Here is an 18,936-nt window from a genome sequence, read left to right on the forward strand (position 1 = left end):
CTTGTTTTAGAGTTTGTCATCTATGTCTCACACTGGTCCTGTATATACACACACACACACATATATGTATGGTATTTCACATTGCATCAGAAGACAATTTCAAAAGCATTTTTTTGTGAAATGGCAATAACATAGACTCTAGTACAGTATAACAACTTTAAAGAACACCAGTCATTTTTATGTAGCAAATTTTTTTTTGGTCATTTGTTTTTTTTTTAACTTTTAACTTTCTGTCTTTGAATACATACTAAGTACGGGTTCCAAGACAGAAGAGCAGTAAGGACTAGGCCATTGAAGTTAAGTGACTTGCCCTGGGTCACACACTAGGAAGCATCTGAAGATTTGAACCCAGGGCCTCCCATCTCTGAGCCACCTAATTTTCCCTGCATATTTGTCTTTTAAAATAGTTTCATTAACTCTCTAGTCATACCTCACATGTATGGCAATGTGTTCATGTATACATACCAAGTCTAATTTTATAAAAAACTAGCCCTCGCATTTTAAAGATGAGAAAACTAAGGCTCTGAAAAATTAACTGATTCATGGCAGAGGTGGAATATGAAGCCAGGTCTTCTTACTGCCAAGGCCATCTATGATGCCACAAAATATGTTGGGAGAGTTTCCTTAAGGTTATTTACAAACATTTTGAACTGCTAATTAAATAGGATTAGTGCTCTATATAGATGTTTCTAAAATTCTAAAATACTATGAAAAAAACTTGTGCTCAGTACAATTTAACTTTCTCTTTATTACAGACATATTAGAATGAGAGGCAAAATGGCTAGTAAATGGATAATCAACTTTGGAGTCAGAAATACATGGATTCAAGTTCATCTTCTGGCACATATTAATGGCGTGTGCAGGAACAATTAGGGTAAGGTCTCAGGGCTCCAGATATCTCTAAGCCAATAAGATATAGAACAACTGCTGCTGGGCTAAGATAAAAGGGGTTTCTACACTGGAAGATCCCTACATTAATTGCTTATAGTAAGATTTAAATGCCATTTGGAATGGATCTCTGAACAAGGCTAAAAGTTAGTCAACTTATCAGTAAAGACTTCTTAGGATGCACAGATCCTCATTAGGGATTAGTTTCACTCATTTCAGAGTGAAACTACTAGATAACAAAATCTCTCATTTTGACTGTCAAAACTGATAGTACCCAGCAAGGCATGAAATTCACTAAAGTCCATTTTTCATGCACAAGGAAAATCATAAGATAATATTATAAACAACTTAGGAAGTTGTTTATCTAATCAAGGTAAAAATGAATCACAAATCCAAAAGAACAAGGATGAAATACTCATTTATTTCCAAATAGAAAAGTAATGAACTTTAAAAAGAGACATATTTTCAAACCAGCCTAATATGGGAATTGTTTTAGGGGACTATACTTGTTCTGTATTGATGACTTTATTTGGGTTTTTATTTTTTAATTTGCTCAAGGCAGGGAGAAATAAATTTTTTCATGTTTTTAATTTAAAAATAAAAATTATAAATCTTGATCATTTAAAAAATATTATATGGAGAAAATTTTGCTAATATTAATAGTAACCAGACAACTATTATATCATACATTTTGTAATAATGACAATAATAGCTAACATTTATATAGCATTTTAAAACTCAGGATATTTGGAACAATCTTGTGAGGTATGTTTTTCCTCTTGAGGTATTATCCTCATTTTACAAATGAAGCAATTAAAGTTGAGAAAAGTAAAGTGAATTGCCCAGGACTACACATCTGGGAAGTATCCTGAAGGAAGAACTGAACTCTGAAGTCTTCCTGCCTCTAGGCCCAGTGTTCTGCCCACTTTTAAGCTAGGAAAGAGCTCTTTCTGGAGATGGCACTTCACTGAGTCTGCATTCCAGGCATGGGAAGACAATTTAGGAAATTTAGTACTTTTATGAAAAAGTACTGAGGCAGAGATGAAATGTTGTGGTTTGCTAGATATTATCGATATTGGTATTAAACAGAAAATAGAATTTGCCTAAAATATGATACTTCATAATCTGACAGATTCATGATTATTCTAGGGATAGTATGACAGAGGAAAAAAATACTATTAGAGAATCTGGCCTGTGCTAGTCACATTTTGACTATTATTAAAGCTACGTAAACTCATCATTAGTAAAATAGGGGTATTATTACCTACACTACCTATTTCACAAGAAATTCTGAGAAAATAAGCACCATAAAAATATGAGCTATTACTTTTGTACTTCATAATCTAGCCTATTATTACTTTTTCAATCTTATTCCTTTCTTCACTCAATGACTCTGGGATACAGTGACACTGGCACAGCATACTACATCAAGCATTTACACTGACTGGCTTGTCCCTCATGCCTGAAACTCTCTCCCTCTTCATCTCTATCTCCTGGCTTCCTTCAAATCACAAGTCCCACCTTCTGCAAGGTGCTTTCCTCATTCCCTTTAATTTTAGAGTCATCCTTCTGAGATTATCCCTGATTATATTTTGGGTTTTTTGTACACAATTGTTTATAACCTGTCCCCTAATTAGATTGTGAGCTCCTTTAGAAAGATTGTTTTATGACTTTTTTGGTTTTTCCAGAGCTTCAGTACCGTGCCTAGCACAGTGTAGGAGCTTAACAAAATTCTTGCTGACTGATCATACTAATTTTTTACAAAGCAAATCGTTATCACGTGCATTTGCTGGCTGTTAACAACAGCTTGGGTCTTTCCTAGAAATTTCAAATGAAGAAACTGGAAAACATGACTTTAATGCTAAGGAGTGGAGGTATATATAACAGTATTTGAAAGGTAGACTTGTGAAAAAAGGATTTAACTTTATTCTAGGGTGGAATTAGGAAGAGTGGAGAAAAAGTTGCAGGGAAGTAATTTTGATTTCAAATAAAAAGAAAACCTGGACTGTCTCTAACCACTGATATTTAAGTAAAGTGTGAATGGATTATACTGGAGGACAGAGAAGTGAAGAGAACTATCGAAGGTCAAGAGGAAATTCACATCAACCAGCACTGAGGCTTACAAGGCACTGGGAATTTCCACTCTCTATCCCTCATCTTCCATTAAGAAGAAATTCTGGTTAACTCGTACCCATACAGATCAGCATCACTTTATATTTTAGTGAGAGATGCCTAAAATAGTGAAGAAAAGGTTAAGTGACTCACTGTGTGACACTTGGTCTTTCTGGCTTATTTTTAACCCATCTCTAACCACCAATTCATGCTACCTCTGAATTAGAAGTTGAGGATCCAAAGGCAAAAAGAAAAAAAACTTTGCCCCTATCCTATCTTTTAAGTAAAGTGATGCAAAGTACATATATAAAGTACTTTAAAGTCATTTTAAGGAGGTGCTGCCAATCGAGGAGGACGGGAAAAGAGAGTCCTGGTGAATAAAGAAAATCTTGAGCTGGGCTCCAAAGGAAGCTAAAGGATTCTAAGGGCCAGTGGTGAAGAGACCGTACATGCCAGGCATGGAGCACACGGCAGGTGCAACGGCAGAGGGGAATACTGAATGGAGAGGAGACAGACATGGCTGGGATAGGCCATTTTGTCTGGAAAGATTAGAATAATACAACAAGGGCTTCTTATGGACGCTACGTTAAAGATACAAATCCTGAGTCGAGGTCCTAGGGCTAACTTGTAGGGCCGGGATGGAAAGGCCAAAGGGCAGACTCGCAGAAAAGAGAAGTAATGAGGGCAGAGAGGCCGGTTTCGGGGGTGGCCCCGGCCCGTCTACGCGCGCCCCCAAACCGGCCTGAATTTGAGAGAAGGGCAAGGAGGAGCAGCAAGGGGATAACAACTGCGGGGACGCCTCGTTTCCTCCCTAGCCGGATTTCCGGGAAGAGTGGGCAGGCGAAGCTGCAGTCACCGAGAAAGTCGAGCCAGAGGGACATGGGAAGGCAGTGTGCGAGGGGGGCTCGGGATCCCTGGCCCTTCTCACCTGAGTCCAGCTCCAGCTGGTAACAGGGCAAAGGCTCCAGAGAGAGTTTGTAGCCCTCGAAGCGGGGGTCTAACAGGGGCCGTTTCACGCGCAGTGAGCAATTAGCCGCCACCTCCATCACTTGGCGTCGGAGTCCGCGCGGGTCTTAACTTTAAAAGTGCGGTTAAAAGGTCCGCGTCAGCTTCAGAAGGGTTGGAGAGTGGCACGATCCGGTCCCAGAGAGCGCCGCCGGTTCGGCAGGCTTCTGGGAAATGTAGTTTACGAAGAAGGTAAAAGCTGGAGGGGAAGGCTGGGCTTAACCTGCAATGCATGCTGGGAAGGATAGTTTTTTGTGATTCTTATTTTTGAGGTCTGAACGCAACTCCTCCATTGGCTCAGACTCGTTCATCCAGAAGGCTAAGAGAATAGAAAAGCGGTCACGTATACAGTGTAAGGCTTTATTAGGACCCGCTACGCCCCGGAAATACTTCTTCTCGCTTCCTGTGGTTGTTGGTTTAAGGCGTAGCTTCAGGACAGAGAATTGACGGAGAGAAGAATACGGTAGGTAATTATCTTTTCCTTCTTTTACGGATATAAAGTAACATGTTGTGCATTATTCTTCATCCCACTGAGGACCACGGCCCAACCGAGGGAGAGTCGTTTCTCACCCCCCCACCTCATTAGTGGCTTGTTACTCTGGTCGAGTAGCTGTACCCATCCCAGTGGCGTTACCCCTGGAATTTGAGAAAGGGAGTTGGGCCCGGCGCTAATTCTCTTATGTATTTCTTTGTCGTGCTTTGTCGTTCCCACCCTCCATATCCTCTGGAGTCCCTAATTCCTTCATTTTCCTTCTCCAGCTTTGCAGCTAAGCTTTGAAGATACAGCAGGGTGATGCAGACCAGCCCTGCAGGTTGTTTTGAAACTGTCATGTTCTTTGGGCTACAGAGCTTTCACTGAAGAAGGAACTAATGTAGAACAAGCTGCTTGAGCTAGATTAAAGTCAGTTCAGTGAAGAGAGAGAAGAGAAATAGAATGACTTGTTTGTGATTTCCAGGATTTAGCACAGTGCTGTGGCGCAGGGCTAGTCGCTTAATTTCCATCTTCACATTCTGTGATTTTACAACCTTTCCCCCATGTTAACCTCGGACCTTCCCCGCTAGGGAAGTATAAATTTCTTGTCTTGCCCAGTCTCTCAAAAGACAGAGGTACTGTGTCGGAAGTCCTGTGTTGTTTTATTTCAGTAAAACCTGTAGATAGGAGAATTTTGGTACTGGAAGCTGTTTACAGATCAGGAAGTTTATCTCCTTTCAGATGAAGAAACTGAAGTGCAGAGGGGTGATGTTGTTGGTTCGGTGACACGGTTATAAGTGGCAAAGCCAGGTTTGAAAGTAGTACTTTTCCCACTGTTTCAGTCTGGCTATTTCCTATGAAAGGAGAAGGCAAAGGAAAGTATCAAAACTGGTAAAGAAATTTTAGCCGAAATTTTCCATGAGCTTTCGTTCGAATGCTTACAACATATAAATAATGGTTTAAGGCAAATCTTTCCGTCACGTTCGTAAATTTTTAATATTTTGATAGCTATGTACTTTGTTTTCTTTGTAGTGTATTTTATGTATTTTCGCTAGACTGTCAAGGAATCCTTGACACAAAAACAAGTTAAGAACTTCTTGGCTTATGGCTTCATTTTTTAAATAATTTTGAATATATCATCTTGGAAATGTTTCCAAAATGATAACTATAATCAGAAATAGTGACTTTATTTTGTTATATTAACAAAATGTTTCTTAAAGTGCATTTCTTGCCATTGGGCAGGTGTTACTATTTTTTATTGCCTTCTTCCAATCCAAGCAACTCATTTTTAAAAGTGAAATTGTCATGAGACCTCTTGTCTCCAAACATACTCATGCAACATTTTTAAATGAACAAATAATATGTCTGGGATTTTTGTTTGATTTTCCCATCAGTAAACCGAAAGTCAGAAAGAAATACCTGCATAACTACTTGATAAAACAAAACCCACTTCATTAGTGGAAGTCCAATTGAACTCAACAGAGGGAAATTTCATCCCAAAACCATGACCATAGTGTAAGAAGGGATAGGTTAAATGATTTGACTTTTACCATCCCATAGGGGCTGAGTGGCAAAGCAGGATTTTGAATGCAGGGCCCTTCCAGTTAACTGGTCCTATATCCATGTTGAATTGGATTATCCATAAATGATGACAAGCCCTAAAATGATTTCTAGATAACTAATTTAAAAATTTGAACACACTTTAAAGTGAATTTCTTTCATATGGTTCAATGTTATCATACAATAATAGTGCTAAAACCTAGGTTAGGAAGGTAAATTATACATCTTCTCCCAAAAGTAGTCAGTGAGTTCCATCAACATCAGCTATCAAGTGTGGTACTCCACTCTTGGGTGTAAACTGATTGGCTAGTGATTTCTTTGGCTTTATGATGTCAACATGCAATGTGAGTATAAAAATTGAAATTTTTAACCAGAGGTTAAAAAATGTAAGGTACATAGATAGGATTAAAAAGTATCAAGTATGGTGCTCCACTCTTGGGTGTAAACTGATTAGTTAGTGTTTTCTTTGGCTTTATAATGTCAACATAGAATGTGAGTATAAAAATTGAAATTTTTAACCAGAGGTTAAAAAATGCAGGGTACGTAAATAGGATTAAAAAGTTTATCAGTATGTTACATTCTGGAATTCTATAAGTAAATACTCTTGAAAAAAAATTTTTTTTGATACCATTCCAAGCAGTGAGTAAAATGTAAAATAGATGTGATCCTCCCTATTAGATTTGGAAATGTTGCCATAAAAATATAACCTTTTTTTTTTTTTTAATCCAGATTAGCAAAATGAACAAAGATGCACAGATGAGAGCAACTATTAACCAGAAATTGATAGAAACTGGAGAACGAGAACGGTAAGTAATAATTTACTTGACTGGTCAAACGTTTTTATACTACTATAACCCATGAGTTTTTAGAGATTTATATCATCAAGAAGAGTAACAGTTCCTATGTGAAAGGTTTATAGAAAATTGAATTATGAACTTCATTCTTAACATTTTTAAAGGAAACAAAGGTATTTTCAGTACTTGGATGCATCTTATCAAGTATGACTACTGCTTCTGGTACTCTAGATCAAAACTGAATCACACTTTCTTCCATAAAATCTCCATAAAGAGTTCAGTTGATATGTTGGAAGCCTTCTACTATGTGGATACCATGGTACATAAAGGCTATCCATTGATTATCCTCATCCTTGAAACATGATCAGAGTCAGTTCTTTTCTGATCATTTATTTTTAAATCTTCACCTTCTGTATTAGAATTGATTGCTTTACTTTAGATTTACTTAGAATTGATTACTTCAGAATTAATTACAATGAGAATTGATACTAAGTATTGGTTCTAAGGAAGAAGTGGGCTCTACTCTATCAAGAGTAGGCAATTTAGGGTTAAGTGGATTGCCCAGGGTCACATTGCTAAGAAACAGGACTGAGACCAGATTTGACCCCAAGGTCCTCTCCAACTCCAGGCCTGGCTTCCTATCCACTAAGTCACATAGCTGTCCCTATATTTCTCTCTGATATATTTTAACTACCTCTTAAAATTCTATGTGGGTAATATATTATAGTCTACACATACCTTGCGTTTTTCTCTTTTCCTTTGAGTGATTCAAATTTTTTTAATGTTTTTTTTATTTTTATTTAGAATATTTTTCCATGTTTACATGATTGTGATCCAAATTTTTAATTCTTGAGCAATAATATTCCATGATTCATAACAATAGAGTATCAATATAATAATATTGCTTTTGAAAAGATGGACCTTTGAAGGAAGCTTGGAGGAAGAAGTCACTCAGAGCATCTAAAGATACTCTTTATATTTATATCTAAATACTCTATATAGTTACAATATAACACTTATATTTAGTTGTTAATATAGTTTATAGACACAGCACCTCTGGGAGTGGTAGTTCCCCCATCAGACTAGTAGCATTCAGCTCAGCCTTCACAGCCATTATCCCAAGGAGCAAACACTGGAGAAGGGATCAATCATCCCCACCAGCTGTCAGTCAGTTGCCATATACATGGAGCAAGTAAGCCAGCCTAGGTGAAGCAGCAGGACACTAAGGAAGGGGCAGCTTCTTATACCAGACAAGTGGGACCACCTTACCACCTTTTCATTCAGAACCTGATGACAACAGCCCTAGGACATTGAACTTTAGTTTGCCTGAAGTAGAGAATGACATTAACTGACATTAAAGAAAAGACTTTATTACCTGCTTTGCCACTTCACCCTGAGGACTATGCTAGTTTTCCATTTGTTTTGGAATTGATATCTTCCAAAAAGTGATCTCTCTCATTAGAATGTGGGCTCCTTAAGAGCAGAACTGTCTTACTTTTCTATTTGTATCCCCATTGCATAAGTGCTTACTTAATAAATGCTTTCGATTCATTATTCATCAGTAATATCTGTCCAAGATATATACTGATAGACTACCTGTTGTATAAATGGAGATTTTGAACCTTGGACTTCATCCCCCATAAGTCCCTTAGTTTTCCCAAAATTCCCTTTAATCTCTCCTGCACCTCAACCTTTGCGTGGTCACATTATTGTTTTATATTTGGCTGTAACTCCTCCCTCTTTTTTTTTTTTGTTCCTGGGAGAGGGCTAGTTAGTAACGTTTTAGTTGGGTCTCTGCTAGTTTATTATTAATAAAATATTCATAAATATAATATTTAGTATTTTGCATGTTAATTTTAATCTCCACGTTTTTGGCTAACCACGATGGGATAGAATCCTCAAATATTTTTTTAAATATAGATATTCAGTATAGTTATTAAGTTTGCCCAAGAGCTGAGAGCTGGGGTTTCCCTTTCTTGCCCTATGCTCCTGCGGTTTTTTTTTTCCCTTCGCCTGCCAGCCAGCCTGCCTGCTTTCACCCCATCTCAGCCACTGCAGACTTCGCCCACCAGATTCCTGCTTTCACTGCTGCTGCCTTTTCACACTCATCTGCTCCAGCCAGCTTTCCTCACTGCTCCCTGCCCAGCCTGCAGCCTGCCGAACTGAACTGCCTTTATCTAATGGAAGGGTGAGACCCAAATCCCTTCCCCTACCCCACTTGGCTTTTCCGGTCTTAAGCTGGCCCTGGACTTCTGGCTGAGAGAGACTTGCAACTCGAATTTTTTTTTTCCCTCAAGAAGGGGACTTCTGCAGTTTTTCTTTTGAGAGCAGAGGGACAAAATCAGCAGATTTGAAGTAGGAGTTTTTGGGATTTTTGTCTTAACTTTTGGCCAGCTCTCTCATATGCAAATGCCCTATTGTTCTCCCTCTAGAAATTTTGCTTGTTTTTTGTTTAGTCTATAAACAAAACCCCATTTAGCCTCTTCAAGAATAATGCCACTTCAAAGCTTGCTTGAAACTCTGAAACAACAACAGTTTGAGTTGGTAGGGCTAAAAAGTGCAGTTTGGATCTGCTTAATTCTTTTCCTGGGGATTTTTGTGCTGAATGAATACCTTGCAGTTGAGAGCTTCACTAATCTTAAGATTCTGGGGAGAAATTCATCTCCTCACACCCCTTTGGCTTTTTATTAATGTAGCAATCATTGATTTTGTTCTTTTTTTTTCTTTTATCCACAAATTATTGCAATATATGTTGATTATGTTTTTATGATCCATTGGGGAGACACAGCAGGGTATGTATAAATGGAGATTTTGAACCTTGGATTTCATCCCGCATAAGTCCCAAAATTCCCTTTAATCTTTCCTGAATCTCCACGTTTTCGTGGTCACGTTATTCTTTTATATTTGACTGTAACTCCTCCCTCTTCCTCTTTTGTTCCTGGGAGCTGGCTGGTTAGTAACATTTTAGTTAGGTCTCTGTTAGTTTATTATTAATAAAATATTCATACATATAATATTTAGTATTTTGCATATTAATTTTAATCTCCACACTGGCTGTTTTTTTTTTGTAAATAATTAAGCCAAACTCCTGTGTGATTTTGGATCTCACATAGGGTACAAGCAATACATCTTCTCCAAAAGAAAAAAAACATCATGTGTTAGCAGTATCTCACCATCTATAATAAATCTCTCTTTTATTTGGACTCTGTGCCAGTCATTCTCCATTATAAGGACAAACACCTTTTGCTAGGATGTGTCTCCCTGATTATGCCTCACTTGATATTAATAATAAAAAGATCACCAAAGTTATCTCTGTTATAGCTCAACTTTTGTGTGGAAGATAACTGGTTGGAGGAGAGTTTGTAATTTGGCATTTAACTAAAAAATCAAATGCACCTTTATAGTCAACAAACAGTAAACAGTGATATTCATTGTTCAGGACCTCACAGTCATTTGCTCTTGCATCACTATAAAAACCTGTCCCTTCCCTTCTCATACCTTCATAAAGGATACCCTTATTATGTGTAGACTACCACCCTCCTAAAGTTCTAAAAATAAAAGATGGAAAAGTAGGCAAATGGGTCTATAGTTATTTAATTTTTTTAATCAGCTTTTTTCAGTAATGAGATTCTTGATTTTTTTTCCCAAGTTTCCCCTTTCCAATACCTTGAGTCTGATTTTCCTAAAATATAAATCTGACCACAACCCTCTTAGTAAATGCCAATTGCTCTCTGTTTTCTCTAGTATCAAGAACAAACTCCTCTATTCAGCATTTAAAGTCCCTTCATAACTTGACTTAAGCTCCTTTTTCCAAACTCATTATACTTACTTCTCTTCTCATATACTTAATACTGCTAAACTGACCACCTTGCTATTCCTCACAGATAACACTACATCTCCTGTATCTTTTCCTTTGTATAGTTGGTCCCTTCTTGCCTAAAGTGTGCTCCTTTCTCATCTCCACTTCATAGGATCCATAGTTAACTTCAAAATTCAGGCCAATGCTATCTTCTATAAGAGGCCTTTATAAAACTACCACACACACCCCAATTGCTATTTCTAAATTAATTTTGTTCATACTTAGATATTCCTGTTGTTTCTTCTGATAGAATGTAAACTTCTCCATTTTGTTTTTGTGTGCCCTGGACTTAATACAGTTCCTGACACATAGTAGGTAGTTAATGAATGCTTGCTGATTAATGGATTGCTTCGGTGTCCTCAAAAGTGTGTCAAATCTGTTATTTTCACTGCCTGTCCTTGGCTATCATACATCTGACAAGGAGATAAAGTATTTCCTGACTGAGGCACTTTATAAGCTTTTCTGGTCTCTTTCTCATAGTGACTGATTTACAGTCTTTGAGTTTTCTTAAAAGAAATGTTTATAGTGTATGTCAGGGTCTGTTCTATTATCCATTTCCAATTTCTTAGGGAAATTATATCACAAAGAGAAGCTATATCGAAGTACAATTTCCAAAGGATGTTTTTTTACTCATGTTTTTTTTGCAACTTTTAATTCCCTACCTCTGCCAAGGCTCTAAATTCTCAATTTATTAAGACTCATCCAGGAGTTACATCAAATTTAGGTTTGTAATTGTATTTCCTGATAGAGTTACAAAGGGTACTGAAAGTACTGATGGAGTAGGAGTACCAAGGCTGAAACAATCTTCCGGGATAATGAGTTCCTAGGAGTCCTCTTTGAAAGGCTGCTTTGTATAGTTAGTTAGCACCTTGAAAGCAGTTAAAGACTTTAGTGTCAGAGAGAGAATTCTGGGCATGGGTATTAAGCAAAAGCCTAGATACAGAAGAATTTGTGAAGGAACATTTCTACCACAAACTGGCAGAGTTGTTTAACCTCATCAAGGTTCAGGTTTCATCATGTTGCAAAAAAATAAAATTGGACTAAATGATCTGGTTATTCCAGTAACTCAGTCAATAGGCATTTATTAGGCCACTGCATACCAGGCATTATGCTGATGCTAGAAATTCAAAGAGAAAAATGAAAACATTCTTTGGCCTCAGTAAGTTTACATTCTACTGGGGAAAACTATATATCATATAAGTTGGTCTGGGGAGGTCAGGAAAGTCTTCATCTAACAGGTAGTGCTTGAGTTGAGTCTTAAGGAAATAAGGGATTTTAAGAGATGAAAATGAATAGAAGAACCGTTAGAACTGAGATAAGGATATAAGAAATGGACAATTGTATGTGAGGACTATCAAGACCACCAGTCTGGTTGGATGGTAGAATGTAGTAAAGGGAAAATATACTAAGGCTAGAAAGGTAGGTATGTAGATTGTGAAAGGCTTTGGATGCCATTCAAAGGTAATAGGGAGGAAGAGATGAACAAATTTAATTAACTAGGATCTATGAATAATATATATACATATAATAAAATATAGCATAGTACATGTATACTATAACATAATATTAATGATATTTACAGTACATATATACTATAATACAATAAGGCTCAGCACTATATCTTCTGCTCCACTCAGGCCAACCCCTTAAAAAGGGGGCCATTTAATTCAACAAACTTTCTTTGACTAATGTTGTGGAGTGGAATTGATCCATTGTGAACCATCTGGGCTTTAATCCTTTGATATGAGGAAGGCTAATGGATCAATAGCATTGATTTCTTAGAAAAAAAAGTTTAAATGAATTCATACTCTTTGAAAGACAAGGAAAGGAAAGTCTTTTAAGATTCATAAATGAACTCTGTTCTAAAACAATCTATACTATAAATCTTTGATTCAAACCTTTTTTTTAGGCTTAAAGAGTTGCTAAGAGCTAAATTAATTGAATGTGGCTGGAAAGACCAATTAAAGGCTCATTGTAAAGGTAAGCGATTTGCTGCACCAATACCCATTGATTTTGTCTATTAGAGATACATATACTAAATAATTTGGCCTTATTTTAAACAAATACATAGTGAAATTTGGTAATGCAAAGATATCCCTCAATCCCTGCAGATTGATAATATAATGAACAACTTCTAGCCAGATTTGTCATTTCTAGATATTTCTTCTTTTTCAAGAGAAACTTGAGAAAAAAATTCTTACTAACAGAGTTTGGATTTTAAAACTAACTTAAAGGACACTTAATATGGTACAAAAGATAAACAAATGTCATATTCTCACCTAAAATCTTCTCTCCTAAGCAAAATAGATTTCCTTGTATATAAAGGGGCCCTTAAATATTATATCCAAACAATAGAGTTGTTTATCTAATGAATAATTGACTGACAATTCCTTTGTGTCTACAAAGTGTTAAAGCTTTTTGAAGTTAATGAATTGTTTATGCGGAACTTGAGAATTTTATTATGCATTCATAGAATATAAAAAGTATTTTGAAGGAGAGTTCTATATGAAATATGTAGATAAGTCATTTATTATAATTAAGTTTTTATCATTTACAATAGGCCATATTCTCATTAAGTATCTGCTATGTGCAAGTCATTGTGCTAGGAATAGAAATGCCTAAATACTCAATTCAGGCAAAGCTGTAACTTCATCTTTGTGATCACAGAAACAAGTCTCTGTTCTTATGCTTTATGGGAGGAGGTAATATAGCAGGTACAGAAATGAGTAAAAAACAAAATAACTTAAGGAGTTAAAGAAGCTTCACAGTGGGAGAGATCAAATAGGTCTTCATTCAGAGGCAAAACCTGAGCCATCTCTTAAAGGAAGATAGAGCCTTAAAGCAGGAAATTTAGCAATTTCTGTGAATGAAGTCAAATCAAGAAGCATTTATGAAGATCCTACATTGCCAGGCACTGTGCTAAACTAAAAGAAAGGAAAACATCTTCTCTCAAGTTTCTTACTCTTTTGGAGAAGCCAGATGTGGCCCCCTGAAGTGGTCTATTAGCCTGGTGACATTATTCCTCATCTGACGAATACAATGAGTAGAACACAATACAATGAAACTTCAAAAGAGTTGCCTTAGAAACAGACTGACAGATGAGCATTTCCTTTCCTTTGGGTCCCCTTTTTAAAAAGTTTGTCTATCACTGGTCTAGAGCAAAGGTGTCAAGCTCGGTAGCAAAACTTCCTAGGGAGGGCCAAACCAGATCAGGATATAATTTGGAAGTGTTTAACAAAATAAAAATACAGTACACCATATATAATGTTAATTTGTGGCTTTCTTAGTCAGTATATGCCCTATAAGGATCTGTTTCTATTTGAGTTTGGCACCTCTCATCTAGAGCACTAATGATTAAATGACTTGGCCGGTTACAAAGCCACAATGTGTCAGGAATGAGACTTGAACTCAGCTTTTCCCAGTTCCAAGGCCAGCATTCTGTGTACTACACCATGGCAGCCTCTCATAACAACATAGTCTCACCTAATAACAAAGGTCTTTTTTATGTGTTTCCTGAATAAATTATAATCACATAGTTAGGATATACTGTGTGATTGACTTCTTTCTCTTCCCTTGAAGTGTTGACACTGAAGCTTCTGAAGGTACATACATATACATACATATGCTCATTTATTAGGGGTATTTAGTGTAAGTATGTCAGTATCTTAAGGACTTTAATATATCTAGGTGCTTATTAATATATTCTAGAAACCTAAATGATAGGCATATTATCACATTTAATAGTGCTGAACCAGAACAATTTATAGCATTTCTTTAGTAGTGGCCTGTAGCCAAGTTATCTTATTTTTTAATGCTTATATTCTACTCATCCACCCTCCCACTCTTGCACGTTAACTTCTTTTTATTATCAAATGAGAAATGGCTTGGCTCAGTACCTGGCATGTAGTAGATGCTACATAAGTGCTTATTCCCTCTCTTCCCTTCCCTACATTTCTTCTTATGAGGCAGAGGCAGCAAGCAACATTTGAAGGTATAGACTATCATGGCTCTGGCTAGAGTTTGCTGTTTCAGCCTAAATGGGGCAGAGGAGATAACTGCAGAACTTACATTGTGTGTAAACTTTAGCAAAAACCTAGTGAGTCAAGCACAGAAAATAAATTAAATTTTGGTTTCCTCATGTTCGAAAACTAACCTAAGATAATGCCAAGACAAACTTCATAGAAGATTCCTGCTCCTCATAAATGCCAGATTTAAATGTCTCAGAGTAAAATGCTAATTTCATTCATCTGGAGCTTTAGAATCAATATTTATTAAATATACATGTTATATATTTGACAAGAGGATAGGCTTGTTTTTTAAATGAACTAGTAAACAGTTATAATTTTATTTGCAAGGTTACATTGCAGCTACTTTGTTTTACCTGATATGAATTATGATAAACAAAATATCTAGTTTTGTATTAAATATGACCTAAAATGATGATATTTGTATTTTGTTTTGAATTTTTAAAGATGTGATTAAAGAAAAAGGGTTAGAACATGTTACTGTTGATGACTTGGTGACAGAGATAACTCCAAAAGGCAGAGGTAAGAAATGAGTTATTTGCAAGAGTCTCATTTTAGGACTAAATACTCTCAATTAAATATGTCGAGCTCTCTAGATCAATTATTCGACTCTTAAAACAGTCTGTCTTTATCTCCTAAGCCATAGTTCTGCAATTTCTATCCTTGCTTATTTGTAGGTCTTTTCCAAGCCACTAATTTATACCTTATATCAGAAACCAACTCCAAATTTCTTATTTTATACCTCAAGAAAATAAGGCCCCAGGATACTAAGTGAATTTAGCTAATGGGGTGGGTAGGTGTCTCAGTGAATAGAGAAAGGGAGGTTCTGGATTCATATCTGACCTTGGACACTTCCTAGCTGTGTAACCCTGGACAAGTCACTTACCTCCCATTGCCTAACCTTTACTTTTCTGCCTTAGAACCCATATGTAGTATTGATTCTAAGACAGAAGGTAGGGTTGTAAAAAAATAAAATTTGTTTAGGTTAATACAGGTAATACACATGGATTTGAACTCACATCTTTTGACTCCAAAGCCATTACTCTTTACACTATACCATGATGTGTTAATTGGTTTTATTTAACATTTTTCTTTATTAAATTTTGTTGTTAACTAAGTAAGGCTCACTAGGTACTTAGAAAGGAATTCCAAGTTTGGAATTTGGAAAGGAAGAGAAATGAATTTGGTATAAAAACAAAAGACATCAGTAAAATTTTTCAAAGTCCTAAATTGTTCTTGCCCACAAGAAGTTTTAGATCCAAAATCAATAATATGCTGTGCGCACAAATAAGCATGCCACAAAGGAGAATGTGATAAGAACAAAGGAAAAAATCTGCAGAATTACAAAAAAATTTGAGGAGTGAAAACCCAGATATAACCAGAAGACGGAAAAAGTTTCATGAGGGAAGTGTCACACGAACTAATTTTAGCAGGTGGACAAAAGGAAAGCAGATCCTAGGCATGAGGAATTGCCTCTACAAATTCATAGAGACAGGAGAAGACTGAAATAATATTGGGGAACAGTTGAGTTATTATCAATGTGGCTAAAACATGAATTAGGAAGAGAAAAGGTGGATTCTAGGAAGCCCTAAATGCTAAGAGGTTGTTACATTTTATTATCTAGGCCTTAGGAGAAACAAAGCACTGGAAGTTTTTGATTTACTAATTATCAAGGCAAAATAGAATGAGCTGTTATTAGCACAGGTCCTTCCAGGGATGTTCAACACCCCTAGGATTGCAAGTTGATTTGGCTGGCACAAAAGAGCATCAGCAAGAAGGTTGGCCACAAAAAGATGACTTTTTAGTAGCTCATTCAGATTCTCTCCTAAGGTACTACCTATACTGAAGAGAAATCTCAGTTCTGGTCAACATACTTTAATATGTCTTTTATACTTTAAACTTATATTTTTAAGCTCCTTTTCCGGTGTTAACATCTGACTTCTCTATAGAATCCTTTTTCACAGGCAAGAATCTTAATGGCAAATTTCACTGAATATGAACTGTAATAGTCTATATGCTATTTTACTTCTGACTTTTTGTTTCATTATTTTCAGCACTTGTACCTGACAGCGTGAAGAAGGAGCTTTTACAAAGAATAAGAACTTTCCTTGCTCAGCATGCCAGCCTATAAGTTGGGTTGGGACACCGCTGCCATGTAATTTGATTTCTTTAGTGCATAAAAAATACATGCCATACATTTGAAGTGTGTTTTCTAAATTAGTTCTTTTATTTTGTATGATGAATTTTACATGTTTTGGTATTGACCTGTGTTGTACTGATTTTTTTTCTTGAAGATTATTTTAATAATAAAAATAAAATGTAAATGTTTGAAATTGACATTTCTAATGTATTGTATTTTCTCATATTTTCATCTTCCAACATAATCAGAAATGCTGTCATATCTTTCTCCAAGTAGTCTCTGTTGTTATAAAAATATCTTTAATAAATAAATAAACATTTATTAAGCACTGTACTAAAAATTAAATTTGAGATACTACTCCAAAAAGGACTCGTGGACCAATCTCCCCATTCTCCTTTTTCCTGTAAAACCTCAGGCCTCGTTGTTAACAAATTAGCAGTAAGGAAGTTGACAAAAAAGAGAATTCTAGGAAGATTTTTTGGCCTCATCTGGACCTTTGCCTTGAGATGAAAGAAATACTATATGTACCTAGCTGGTACCATAGAGGAAAGGCACCCTTTTCTTAGAGAATAAGTGTAACTGATGGTAACTGTTGTACCTATCCACAGGGAGAACCCCATTTGCAAACTTTAAAAAAAAATTAGTGTGTGATATAATGTCTTTCTACTATGTTTTAAAATTACAGTAATCGGATTTTAATTAGACCTATTTAAGCCACCTTGATAGTAAAGAATTTCTGCAGTTTCAAAGCAGTGCTTTCATATATAAGGTACCATACAGCATCCTTAAATAAGCCATTCTCTATAAACCTAGCTTTATGATTTATCAGAATGAAGAAAAATGATTTGAAGTGAAGTTTCAAAATTCCTTAAGCTATTTTTGAGTAAAATACAAGTATAATTTTAAGAAAATTGTTTGGGTATTTGTTCACTCCTTCACTTATTAAGCATAATGATAAGTTTTGCTCACTGAGGGAAAAGGTTCACAATAATAGACCTTTTAAAAGGACTTAAAGCCAGAAAGGGACCTTTAGGATCATCTAATCCAGGAGATCATAATGTGGGGTCAGTAAATCCTCCCCCAAGGAGACCATGGGTAGATTTTTAGGGAAGCTGGGAACAAATTTGAAAAAAATTAATCTTAATTTTTAATAGGCCTCTAACTGAAATGAGAACTCAATTATGATTGTAGGCAACAAACCACAGTAATTCATGCTTCATCAGACTGCCAGAGTCTATAACTCAAAATTAAGTTTAAGGTTTTCTGATCTTGGGTCAGCCTCCTTATTTGGCACATCAAGAAGCCCAAAGAGCTTCAGTAACTAAAGTAAATGGTCTTTGGCACAAAAATTAACCACTCGATGCTGATATGCTTTTGAGTTAATTTAGGTTAATCCTCAGATTGATAGCAATGTAATGTCACTAGGCCCCATTTCCAAATTGGTAAGACCTACAGCAAACTGCCCTTTGAAACTGGAAGGGATCTGAGAGACAAAAAGAGAAAAGTGACTATTCTTTGACTCAGTTTTCATGTCTAGCCTTATGTGCTTAAGGAATTCACAAGTAAAAACAAAGGCTCTATAGGAAGTGAAATATTTACAGAGGACCTTTTATAACGAACTGTAAACAAATGTCTTCTAATTTGGGGGGATGACTAAATTGTGGTACATGAATGTAATGGAGTATTACTGTACCTGTAAGAAATAATGACCATGAAAAATGCAAAGGAGTAAAGAAAGATTTACATGAACTGATAAAAAGTAAATTAAACAGAGCCAGGAAAACATACATAATGACTACAATGATGTAAACGGGAAGAACAACCACCACAAAATGATTGAACCTGAATGCTGTCCAAGAAGAGATAGGAGAAGCGCCCCCTCCATAAATAAGGATTCACATGTATGGAACATTGAATAAAATGTCAGATTTTTTTCTAAGGTATTATTTGATTTTGATGCTTTTTTTTCTCCCTATTAAAAAAATTCTTTGCTATAAAGGAATTCTCTTATAATGGGGGCTATCTACACAATGTTTTGTTTTTTAAATATCCCTCCCCCCCCCCCTTATTCCATCTGGTCA

General features: G+C 36.1%; 2 protein-coding genes across 5 annotated transcripts in view; one reads left to right on the plus strand and one right to left on the minus strand.

Moving 5' to 3' along the window:
• The window catches only part of NUDCD1 (NudC domain containing 1), a 72,729-nt gene extending 68,645 nt beyond the window's left edge, over positions 1-4,084 (minus strand). The window contains exon 1 of the mRNA XM_044668792.1: positions 3,929-4,084. Coding sequence (XP_044524727.1) covers positions 3,929-4,046 — 118 coding nt within the window. The 5' untranslated portion in view covers positions 4,047-4,084. The remainder of the gene's footprint in view (positions 1-3,928) is intronic.
• A 44-nt stretch (positions 4,085-4,128) lies between these two features.
• Positions 4,129-17,046, plus strand: ENY2 (ENY2 transcription and export complex 2 subunit). Of its 4 annotated transcripts, XM_044668813.1 has the most exons (6): positions 4,129-4,197; positions 4,307-4,468; positions 6,767-6,843; positions 12,600-12,670; positions 15,163-15,237; positions 16,770-17,038. In XM_044668813.1, the coding sequence occupies exons 3-6, from the start codon at positions 6,776-6,778 to the stop codon at positions 16,844-16,846; spliced, it is 291 nt and encodes a 96-aa protein (XP_044524748.1). In that variant the 5' UTR covers positions 4,129-4,197; positions 4,307-4,468; positions 6,767-6,775; the 3' UTR covers positions 16,847-17,038. The 4 variants fall into 4 exon arrangements, with proteins under 4 accessions (XP_044524748.1, XP_044524757.1, XP_044524741.1 ...); XM_044668822.1 differs by lacking the exon at positions 4,129-4,197 and having other exon boundaries at positions 4,225-4,472; positions 16,770-17,041; XM_044668806.1 differs by lacking the exon at positions 4,129-4,197 and having other exon boundaries at positions 4,227-4,468.
• Positions 17,047-18,936: the final 1,890 nt, after the last annotated feature.

Source organism: Gracilinanus agilis, chromosome 1 (genome assembly GCF_016433145.1).
Source record: "Gracilinanus agilis isolate LMUSP501 chromosome 1, AgileGrace, whole genome shotgun sequence".
NCBI lineage: Eukaryota > Metazoa > Chordata > Mammalia > Didelphimorphia > Didelphidae > Gracilinanus > Gracilinanus agilis.